The following is a 12,762-nucleotide window of genomic DNA, read 5'->3' as shown; positions in this document are numbered from 1 at the left end:
AAAACAATTTAGCTGTAAAATTCTCTGATTTTGCCTAGCACAATGTACAAAACCCTACTCAGCATAATTTGCAAGTTAATTGTTCTTGAGACAGTTAAATACAACCTGTAATGTTCTACAAATTTAGATGAGGACCCCTAATGTGTTATCAGCCCTAGGACAATCATGTACAGAGGAGCGTCCAATCAGGGATCCTGATGTCCCCATCATTCGGGGGTTAGTAGTGCGGCGCGCTGTCCCAGCAGCAGGGCAACTCCGTCCCGGGATTATTCATTAAATCCTCTCACACGTGTGTGTGTGTGTGTGGGGGGTTGTCTACCTGGGAAGCGCAGTGTATGTTATATCAGTGGCAGGGTCCCTGCAGCGTATGGGAACTAGTAGCTACAGGGACCCCGCCACTGATATAAAATACACTGTAGGGACCCCCTGCCCCCAGTGCGATTATTCCCCTCCCTACGCTGCCCAGGGGGGAGGGGGAGGGTAGGAATCCTGTTTCAGATCCGTTTTGTCACCAAAAAAAAACGGGTCTGAAACGGGTAGGACCCTGCTTTTTTACCGTTTCCAAAAAACGTTTTTTTTATTGGAAACGGTAAAATCACTTTGCACCTTTCAGACCGCACGGATTACCGTTTCAAAACGGTTAAAAATCGGCAAAATACCGTTTTTTTTGTGCGGTCTGAAAGGGGCATCAATCATGTATTTTAGTAAGGAATCACATACACTGGGGCAGTACGGATGGTGTAATGGTTAGCATTACTGCCTCACAGTGCTGAGGTCATGTTTTTGATTCCCACCATTGCTCTAACTATGCAGAGTTTGTATATTCTCCCCGTACTTGCGTGGGTTTCCTCCGGGTACTCCGGTTTCCTCCCACAATCCTATAGTGGTATGATCAGTGTGGCTATAATACATCTACACTCCATTTGAAAGTGGCTGTATATAAAAGGGTCAGTTAGAGCACCATACACCTGCATATGAGAATCACACTACAGGCTATTTAATCGGGGTTCCTGGCTAGTAACCACTGTAAGGGCAGAACTCATAAGCTCATTTCTTTTAGCAGGTTAACATGACAACAGCTAATGTTCAAGCAGCTGTTATGTGCAGTAACATATCATTTACCTGTAATTATAGGCTGTTGTAAAAGTGTTGACTGTTCCATCACTTGATCAATTAAAATGTTTCTTATGTTGAGATTTTGTAACTTTGATTGAAGAGAAACCTTATACATGTTGAGTGAATCTTCACCCCATTGTTTAGAGGCACGATATTCAATAAAAATGTTGCAATTCATAAAACGTTTTTCTGTGCTTGGGCGACATTTAACAGCAACTAACTCCAAACCCAATGTCTTTCCTGCTTCAAGCAAAATGTCTTTCAATGACTGTTCCTGAAGATGGTGCAGGACACACACCGATTCTTCTGCCTTTATGATGGGGCATATTATGGTCTCTGGTGTATAAACAAAGGCGTCACACAGCCGGAGATGAATAGGAAACGTATTATCTATCCTCGGTTTCTTAGGAAGACATGCCATCATTTAATCCCTATAGAAAGCAAAAATAATTATTTATGTCCAGTTTAGGGTAACATTGAATTTCTTTTGCATTATATTATATCTAGGTCAGGACAATTTCAGTTTTGATTCTGCTCTACAAACGGGAAGATACTCTATAACGTGCAAATTCTCCTCGGAATCGAGACACAAATTGCTATGAAAAATGTGATAATGATGGACAAGAATAATCCATATGTTTAAATGGAATGCATTCAGCATCCCGGTGGTGGGGATGGCGACATTCACAATACCGATGCCAGCATCCTGGTTACCACCAGGAGACTGGCACCAGAATTAGGGTTAGGCAGCGGGGGCACTAGGGTTAGGCTGTGGGGAGAGAGGGTTTTGGTTGAGGGGCAAGTAGGTGGTAAATATACTCACCTGACCCTTGTCGGGATTCAAGATGCCGGCATTAGTATTCTGAACTCCGGCATCCCCGCTGCCGGTCATCTGTATGTATCCTTTTTAAATTTACCAAAAGTATATCATTGTACCCATGCTGGTGGGGATCGGGTCCACCTGTACCAGCCTGCCTAGGAAGCATAGCCTTGCCCTATCCAGCCGACAGCTCAACAAATACAGGGGGCTTCAGTATTCTTATAAGTTGGTGCAACTCCCACTAGTTTGGTTCTCCCAGAGGCATTGACTCTACCATGGCCACTTCTCTGTTGAAAATACCAGAGAAAGGAGTTACCGCAGCTTCTAAAAATGTATCAAGAGGTAAGGCACAGAGAAGTTATGGATTTCTCCTATGGTAACTCATTCTACCACATTCTAACACTCTGACTCAATTAACAGGTTGGTATTAGATGTTCCAGACAATGGGGGCAAGTTATGTGCACTTCATTTTAACTTACGCTGGCAGGGTAAGGTTGCTGGAGAAACAGAGAAAACCCTCGAAAAAAGCAGATTTAAACCATTATCAATGGTCACTATTGGTTGATCCATTTGTGTTTTACATGGCAGGAAACTTTACCCTGTATCCTCTATAAATATATATATATATATATATATATATATATATATGGAAAAAAGTCCGGCACTCATCACCTGTCCCTGCTCCACTGGGTTACTCGGCCTGGGTGCCCGCTGATCGCTGGCTGCGCCAGCGCTTGTCAAATAGCGTTGAAAGAGAAGCGTCACTCCAGGTTCTAGTTCAAAGATTCTTTTACTGCTTAGTCAGTCAACAGTGTTTCGGGCCGGGGCCCGTCATCAGGACATACACAGTGTAATGCAAGCGTTACAGATATTAAATAGCTTACCAGGTCCCTGCGATTGGCGTCGCCATTCCGCCCCCTCCTTGGCGTCGGATCCTACTTCCGGGTTGTCATCGCCGGAAGTGACGCGATGCCCTTATCGGAGGCGTCATGCGTGCGCCTCACTGCCTGTTCTGCCAGTAGTTGTTACTGGCATCTGCAAAAGCAACAAAACATTTCATTTTATTAGATTTGTTATATTACGTGTCTCTAATATTTTGTGATTTCTAATATCGATAAGGGCATCGCGTCACTTCCGGCGATGACAACCCGGAAGTAGGATCCGACGCCAAGGAGGGGGCGGAATGGCGACGCCAATCGCAGGGACCTGGTAAGCTATTTAATATCTGTAACGCTTGCATTACACTGTGTATGTCCTGATGACGGGCCCCGGCCCGAAACACTGTTGACTGACTAAGCAGTAAAAGAATCTTTGAACTAGAACCTGGAGTGACGCTTCTCTTTCAACGCTATATATTTATATATATATATATATATATATATAGTAACTCCGTGAACCCGGCACTCGGACCCTCCAAGGGTTAACTTGCTCTGGTGCCTTCAGTATAGACCAACAGCCCAATGCATAACACTCCAGTAAGCAGCGGCACTCAGAGACTTGTAGACGGTGAAAAAAACGTGGATTTATTGTCTACATGTTTCGGGGTACTTCCCCGTCTTCAGGACAAAAGCAAAGTGTACACACAGTGAAATATATACCCCACACAAAACTTACCCCTCCCGCTGTCTTCCCGCGCTTCCAGAGACACCTCCCTCCGTCACCGTCCATTCACCCTCTGTGCGGCAGCCGGAAGTCGTCGCGTCGCATTCAGTGGTTGCCAAGGCGCCCAGAGGACTCTCACTCCTCCGGAACGCCCAGCCCCATCCTGTAGCTTCGCGTCTCCTTCCTGCCTTCACTGGATACTTCCGGGGACGCCAGGGTGCGTTGTCATGGAGACGCAGGAGACCCTGTAAAATACGTAATAACAGAAACAAAGAATGAAAAAACATTATACAAAGTATATACATATTACAAAACTTTAAAAACATTTAGTGCGGGCTACTATTGCCGTGGTACAATGTGCAAAGTCTGAACGTGTTTCACAGGGTGTACTTAGTGACGTACACACTTGATGTAAACAAAGCGCTCCCATAAAAAACAACATATTAAAGTTGCACTCATATCTAATGTAAGGGGAGCAGCTAAATATTTGTGCACTGTTGGTGTATCTATGTTCAATTTAAAGTGCAAGTGCAACATAATGAAAAATATGTAAAATAATCTAAAGTGCACATTAAAAAAAGGGGAGTACCGAAGGGTATCAGGTGGTACGCAAATTATGAACTAAATTTATTATGACAAGGTGTGGGACTGCGCCCACCTATGCCATAAACCTCAAACTGACGTAGAAGGCGGCCTCATGGACAATTCAGCTGGAAGGGGCCAGAACCAATGATCTATATTGATATTACAAAGTAACAAGTTTTGTAATATCAATATAGATCATTGGTTCTGGCCCCTTCCAGCTGAATTGTCCATGAGGCCGCCTTCTACGTCAGTTTGAGGTTTATGGCATAGGTGGGCGCAGTCCCACACCTTGTCATAATAAATTTAGTTCATAATTTGCGTACCACCTGATACCCTTCGGTACTCCCCTTTTTTTAATGTGCACTTTAGATTATTTTACATATTTTTCATTATGTTGCACTTGCACTTTAAATTGAACATAGATACACCAACAGTGCACAAATATTTAGCTGCTCCCCTTACATTAGATATGAGTGCAACTTTAATATGTTGTTTTTTATGGGAGCGCTTTGTTTACATCAAGTGTTTACGTCACTAAGTACACCCTGTGAAACACGTTCAGACTTTGCACATTGTACCACGGCAATAGTAGCCCGCACTAAATGTTTTTAAAGTTTTGTAATATGTATATACTTTGTATAATGTTTTTTCATTCTTTGTTTCTGTTATTACGTATTTTACAGGGTCTCCTGCGTCTCCATGACAACGCACCCTGGCGTCCCCGGAAGTATCCAGTGAAGGCAGGAAGGAGACGCGAAGCTACAGGATGGGGCTGGGCGTTCCGGAGGAGTGAGAGTCCTCTGGGCGCCTTGGCAACCACTGAATGCGACGCGACGACTTCCGGCTGCCGCACAGAGGGTGAATGGACGGTGACGGAGGGAGGCGTCTCTGGAAGCGCGGGAAGACAGCGGGAGGGGTAAGTTTTGTGTGGGGTATATATTTCACTGTGTGTACACTTTGCTTTTGTCCTGAAGACGGGGAAGTACCCCGAAACATGTAGACAATAAATCCACGTTTTTTTTCACCGTCTACAAGTCTCTGAGTGCCGCTGCTTACTGGAGTGTTATATATATATATATATATATATATATCGAATCCCAATATTCCTCAACGCGCTACTGGATTACACAAGGATGTGAATAAAGCAAAATTAATAAAACAATTGAAAATTGTCTGCCCAACCACAAAGTTCCCTTATGGTTTAGGGAACCATAACCACAATACACTCCCCAATAGTGGTATGGCGCCTATATATAGATACACAGTCCTATTATCCTTAAAAAGATCCTGTAAACTCCTTTTATGTTAGACCCAATAAACTGTATTCTTCAAAAAAAAAATCTTTGATAAAAAGGTTCTATGGCGTTATAAATAAACCATAGAGATTAAGATATGCCTGATAGGCCAATCCCTTTGGGACTTAATACAGTCACCAATAAAAGATGGATATCTTTTCCTCTAAAAGCAGCAATTTTTGGCCTTTCTAGAGGACCTCTTTCTCCCGCTTCCTCCTGCTGGCCATTCCTGTGGGAGAAAGAGGTCCACTAGAAAGGCCAAAAATTGCTGCTTCTACCTTAAGCGCCATACCACTATTGTCTAGTACTTGCCCCGGTGCCTTCCAAGGTATACAAGATACCTGAAGTAGATATATGCTTTGGGATGGTGCCACTCGTAGGTCTTTTGTAAACAAATCACACCATTCCGTGGGTCATGTACAGCTCGACTTTTAAGTCGGTTAGACTTTTTTCCAGTATGCAATTGTTCTTGAAAAAAGTCTAACCGAATGAAACGTCGAGCTGTAAAAGACCCACAGACTGGTGTGATTTATTTACAAAAGACCTAGAGTGCCGCCATCCCAAAGCATGCATATATATATATATATATATATATATATATATATATATATATATATATATACATACAAGTTCAATCTGCGCAAAGTCAGCTACTATGAATTTAAAGGAGAGATATCCGTCATCAGATGTATGGTGCTGCTCACTCCAATAAAGGCTTGTCTCAGCCTCAGGGTAAGGTGCATGTAGGAAGAAATAAGAAGGAGCGCACAATGAGTAAATCTTGAAACAATTTACTTAAAAAGTGTAATATCTCACATACATAGTAGAAAGAAGCAATCAGCATAAAGATCACCGTGCGGGCACAGCACACTGCACTCTGGAAGCGGGAGATACACACACACACACACACACACACACTGAGCGGCCAAATTATTATGACCACCCTTCAATACAATGCTGGACCACCTTTTGCCCTTAATACTGCATGGATTCTTCTTAGCATGGACTCTATGAGATGTTGGCAGGTGGTTTATTTGTGTTACTACCGCCAGGCAGGCGTTTTAGTTGTTTACGGAGTAGGACTAGTAGGCTGAGGAATAGTTTTTTTCCTAGGGCTATTGTAAAATTAAATACAAAATTTGGTCAGGGTGGGAGGGTTAATGGGTTTTAAGTATTCATTGTAATTTGCTTATGTATTCTGGTTTTTTATTCGGATGGATGCTAAACTGAATTTAGCATTTTGTCGCCCTAATTTAGGGTGATGACAATAAAGTGGTATCTATCTATCTATCTATCTATCTATCTATCTATCTATCTATCTATCTATCTATCTATCTATCTATCTATCTATCTATTGAGACCATATGCGATGAACTGCAATTTCCAATTCCTTAAGATTTTATGGTATTGGATCCAGCTGCCTGATGGCCCATTTGATCTCATCCCACAAATTCTCAATTGGATTGGACCCCTGCCACAAACTTTTTGGCAGGGGGGAGCAAAAGTTATAGTTACGCCACTGCCTCTAGCGGCAACAACGTGAAGTTATGGCCGTGTTAAGTGGTCATAATAATTTGGCTGCTCAGTATATATTTATTTATTTTCTTTTCAAGCTATAACAACATGTGGATTTGCATTATAGGAATGAACTAGAGCAGGGGTGGCCAACCGGTTAGAGGTAAAGAGCCGAAAAATATCGTTAGTCAAGCTAAAGAGCCGACATCATGCGCGCGCCAAAGGCGCATGCGACAAAAAAAGGGGCGTAGTCTATTTTGACCCCTTGGGTGGGTGTGATACAAATATGCCTCCAATAGTGCAGTTCCATATATACATATGCCCCCAATAGTGCCAGATACACATATGCCCCCCACGGTGCCAGGTATGCCCCCACAGTGCCACAAACTGCTATGCCCCCACAGTGCCACAAACTGCTATGCCCCCACAGTGCCACAAACTGCTATGTCCCCACAGTGCCACAAACTGCTATGCCCCCACAGTGCCACAAACTGCTATGCCCCCACAGTGCAAATTTCCCAGCAGCAGCACTCACCGTTGTTGTTGCTGCTGCCAGGCGGGGAGAGGACAGTCTGGTGTCCCCCTGCAGTCCTCCTGTCATGTCACTGATGGGAGGAGAGCACAGCACACTGCGCCTCTCCTTCCCCCTCACTTCCCTGTGACTGGGCCGCCCACCAATCAAAGCTCGCTGACCGGCTCCTGATTGGTTGCTGGCCCACGAGCTCTGATTGGTGGACGGCCCAGTCACAAGGATGCACAGTAAGGGGTAAGAGAGATACGCGATGCGTGCTCTCCTCCCCTCAGAAGGAGAAGAGATTCAGGGAACCAGCAGCAGGAGGGACTAGGACAGATGGTGGGCGGCGGGCAGCAGTGGGAGCAGGAGCCGCACTTTACAAGGGGAAGAGCCGCATGAGGCTCAAGAGCCACAGGTTGGCCACCACTGAACTAGAGACTAGTATATTTTGATTATTTTCAAAGCTTGATATAGCTTATAGCAGCAGTTCCCAAACAACATTGGTGCCTCAGGACACTTGCAGGGGTGACCTGGGTTGGTGGTTCAAGACCGATTAAAATTATTTATAATCAATTTAAGATATGTTGACAAACAGAAGCAAATCCTGCCCCTTACCATATAACTGACTGTAGGGATGACATGTACACACAATTTACTTAATTTAATATTTTATTCTGAACTTCTCAATAATAAACATTTGACCTAGGAGTGCCATGAACAAAGTTAATGCTCTAGGGTGCCTTGATTCCAAATAGTTTGGGAACCACTGGTTTATAGAAGTGTAAGTGCATAAAGAGAATATTACTTCACAATATAAGATAACAGAGAATTGCACTATAGGGGCCTATGTACTAAGCCTTGAAGAAAGACAAAGTGGATGGAGATAAAGGGGGTGATTCTGTAAGGTTCGGTAAGCAGTGAAGTTCTCTTCTTACCGAGTGCTGAAACACTGCCCCGCTGAACGCCCGCCCCCCACGCTGCCAAATCCCCTTGGTACCACGCGAGGGGATGTGTTCGCTAACACATCCTTTCGCATGCATCTGCTAGCAGGAGAAACCAATATATTTTGAGCGCTATGGGCCAAAGTTTGAGTGCTGTGTGCAAATGGCTGCCCTCTGGGAGGGGGGTGCCGCCCCCAAAAAAGTATACAGAAAGAAGGGAATACCAGTAGGCGCCTTATGCACACAATTAAGACAATTTATTAAATGAACAAATAATACAAAAATTAATTAATTAAACTAATTAAACACGAATTACATACACAGCGATATCAATAAAGGTAAAAAAGGTTAAAAAACATGTGCAAATAGCAAAATGCTTATTTGATAGGTATATAGTTACCAAGTCCCGGTAGAGCTTTGTCATATGCGCATATGATACAGGTGCTAGTGTCCCGAATTTGAAGGATAAAATACCAGCGCTCTGTGGGGGTGAATGACACCTGTAGAATCTCCCACAGGGTTTTTTTGTGTTGTAATCCACAGCGAGGGTTTTTTTGAATGGCAACCAATAATTTTGAAGAGCCGATAGAGTCGACACTTACGTGTCGGCGGAGACAAAAGCCACAGTTCTTACTTGCGGGCAATAATTTGTAGCAGGTCCCGAGTTGGGAGAGCGAGTACACCGATGTGCCCCACGCCTGGTGGTGTCAGATGGTAGCAAGGCAGCCGCACCGGCCAGACAGCCAAGTGCAAGCCGCTGGACACTGCGACAGACGGAGGCTACTTGGGATGGTGATCTCGTGCGCTCTGCTATGAGCGTGACTGCTGTGTGCCGTGAGATGGTAAGCTGGCTGTAAGTTATCTCCAGTGACACACCACTGCTGCGCTGCTGGAAACGTAGCGGGGACCGAGGTAGGCTGAATATTGTGGAGCTCGATGAATGCGAGATTCCTCCAGGTCCACTCGCTCAAATGGCGGCAGCAGGGGCTCCTATTCAAGACCTGTGGCTTTTGTCTCCGCCGACACGTAAGTGTCGACTCTATCGGCTCTTCAAAATTATTGGTTGCCATTCAAAAAAACCCTCGCTGTGGATTACAACACAAAAAAACCCTGTGGGAGATTCTACAGGTGTCATTCACCCCCACAGAGCGCTGGTATTTTATCCTTCAAATTCGGGACACTAGCACCTGTATCATATGCGCATATGACAAAGCTCTACCGGGACTTGGTAACTATATACCTATCAAATAAGCATTTTGCTATTTGCACATGTTTTTTAACCTTTTTTACCTTTATTGATATCGCTGTGTATGTAATTCGTGTTTAATTAGTTTAATTAATTAATTTTTGTATTATTTGTTCATTTAATAAATTGTCTTAATTGTGTGCATAAGGCATCTGCTAGCAGGAGAAATCATTCGATGGTCGCCGACCACTAAATGATTTCTTCTACCTTTGGAAATAAAAGTGAGTCTGTACTGAATTTTTTCTCTTCAGTGTCCGCCAAAGAGGGGGTGGCCGCTGATGACCTGTGATGTCAGCTGCCTGCCCCAGGCAGGCATTGGCCCACGTGCACTCCCATGGAAACGCCCAGCATTTTGATGGGGACGTCCATAAAACACTGGGTGTTCCCATAGGCGAGCCCATTTCTGCCTCCAGCACTCCCTACCTGCAACAAACGGCCGGTGAGTGTGTAACTCGCCAAAGCCATTCATTGTCGGGGACTGCACATGCGTAAATGTGCACTTGGACATGCACAGACCCCCAACAATCGGAAAGGGGCAGAATTAGCCCCGGGCATAACGTAAGCAATATTACTATGTGGCATTATGTATATCAGTTGCACTACAGGGTGGCAAAATTTTAATAAGTAGAGATACAGTAATTTGTATTGTAAGGAGCAATGCATCGTGGTGCAATGTGAATATTGGGCCATACTGTGTTGTGTCATCTGAATAAGGAGCAATACTATGTGGTGTAATGTAAAACAGCTGATTGGTTAATATTTTATCTCCATCCACTTTATTACTCTGCAAGGTTTAGTGCATCAGTGTTCTTTTGATTACCACAATTTGCTGGAGGAAGAACAACAACAACAACAACTTGCATCACCGGTTTTGCAATATCGCCATTATCATCCAATAGGTTTATGCATTTGGTCACATTTCAATGTGGACATATGGGATGTTAAAGAAAAGCTTTATCAACTTTTTTTTAATATAGTCTTTCATTTTGTTATTTGAATCTAAATCTTTGGAATTCTTGTGAAGAGTACTACAAATATTTAGTATTGATGTTTTCTATTTAAAAAGTTGGGTCATATGCTGTGTACACACTTGTACAATCTGCATGAGATCCAGATGAGATTTTGACTATATAGTCAAAATCTCATCTGGATCTCATGCAGAAAGTCTTGGCTGCATAGACTATATAGTGCAGATCTGCACTATAATGTATGCAGATAGTCTAAATTGTATACATAGTCTAAAGGTGCCCACAGACGCATCAATTTTTACTGTGCTATGGTTCTATACAATTTTTCTTCCAGCTTGTGATGCGATGTGCACTTGGATGCATGCGATGCGATGAACCCATGTTTGTACTGTTAATTTTCAGATGTAGTCTAAAAAGTACGTGCAGCACGTACTTTTTTAGACATACAGGGGGAAATTTACCAATATGAAAAACCTAGTTTTTCGTATTGTTATTTCCCCTATGACTGCATACGACTGTTTCATTTGTATGCAAAGTCGTGTTCCGGAGGGGAATGTACAAAGCAGTCAGATACGACTGCTTTGTAACCCTCCGATGGTGTAATGATTCGTATTAGCGGCACGTATATACGGCCGCTAATACGAATTCGTACAGGCAGTCTGCACGGATCAGTCCGATCCGTGCAGGCTGCAAGGTGTAAAAAAAAAAAGAAAAATTAAATAAATAAAAAAAAAATCGGCGTGGGGTCCCCCCCACAGCTGTAACCAGCACCAGGCTGAAGGAGCCGGGGCCGGTAATTAAAAATCAGGGAACCCGACAAATAGGGGTTCCCCTATTTTTAACAACCAGCCCCAGGCTCCAGGTCCGGTGCCCAAAATACGGGGGACAAAATGACTAGGGGTCCCCCGTATTTTAAGAACCAGCCCCAGGCCAAACCAGCCAGCAGGGTAATGTCACAGCCGGGGGACACTTATGATATAAGGTCCCGCGGCCAAAACATCACCCTACTGACCGGTCAGCCTGGCCAGGGGCCCTGGGGGAGTGGGGACCCCCCCCAATGAAGGGGTCCCCCCCCTCCAGGACTTACCTGACCAGGCTGAAGCCTGGTGCTGTCCCCGGTGACCCTGGGCTGTGGTCACCCTGGGCTGTGGTGTAAAAAAAAGAATTTTTTGCACAGAATCCGATAATCACAAACAGCACAACACAGACCAAAGACACATACGTACACACAACCCTGAAACCCAAGTCAACATTTAACCCCCAACATACAAAAGGACATATAATCAAGACTTTCGAGCAACTGGTAATCCAGGACTTGGAAGATTTAGAACCAACAAAACACAAGAGGGAAAACTTAAACAAACAAGAACATGAGGCACTCGAGGAACTCAAAAACAATACCAAATTAATCATAAAACCAGCAGACAAAGGGGGGGGGGGATTGTACTTTTAGACAAACAGACCTACATTGACGAAGCAAACAGAATCCTAGGAGACCAAAACACCTACACCCCACTCAAATCAGATCCGACACAACAATACACAAAAGAACTACTCATTCTACTCAATGAGGGACTAACATTAGGAATCTTGAACAAGAAGGAATATGACTTTTTACTACCAAAACACCCAGTTGTGCCCGTATTCTACTACTTACACAAGATACATAAGAACCCTACACACCCCCCAGGAAGACCTATCATTTCAGGCATCAGTTCAATCACCACAAATCTGTCACAATACATAGACCAATTCCTCCAACCCCTAGTCAGTAAGCAACCATCACATCTCAGAGATACCACACATACCCTACAGACACTACAGAACATCGCGTGGAGTGACGACATGTGGCTGGTTACCAGCGACGTGACGTCACTCTACACGGTAATACAGCATCAGCAAGGAATATCAAGCGCACTACACTACCTAAATCTGGATAACAACATACATCACACACAAACCAACTTCATCACAAAAGCCATCGAATTCATCTTAACGCATAACTACACATGGTTCAATAACACTTTTTATCTGCAGCGCCAAGGGACCGCCATGGGGACCAAATTCGCCCCCAGCTATGCCAACCTCTTCATGAGCATGTGGGAGGAAGAAGCCATCTGGGGGCGCGACGACCTGGGGGCGAATTTGGTTCTATGGCGG

The 12,762-nt window shown here is 44.1% G+C and overlaps 1 protein-coding gene across 1 annotated transcript in view; it reads right to left on the bottom strand.

Annotated features, from left to right (window-relative positions):
- Positions 1–12,762, bottom strand: part of LOC146041984 (uncharacterized) — a 179,940-nt gene that overhangs the window by 130,851 nt on the left and 36,327 nt on the right. Inside the window, exon 2 of the mRNA XM_083161909.1 lies at positions 1,123–1,547. Within this exon, the coding sequence (XP_083018035.1) occupies positions 1,123–1,540 (418 nt within the window). The 5' untranslated portion in view covers positions 1,541–1,547. The remainder of the gene's footprint in view (positions 1–1,122; positions 1,548–12,762) is intronic.

This window comes from Crinia signifera, chromosome 1, assembly GCF_055691185.1.
Source record: "Crinia signifera chromosome 1, ASM5569118v1, whole genome shotgun sequence".
Taxonomy (NCBI): Eukaryota; Metazoa; Chordata; class Amphibia; order Anura; family Myobatrachidae; genus Crinia; species Crinia signifera.
Note: the sequence above shows the minus strand (reverse complement) of the source record. Positions and strands in the feature narration are given on the sequence as shown.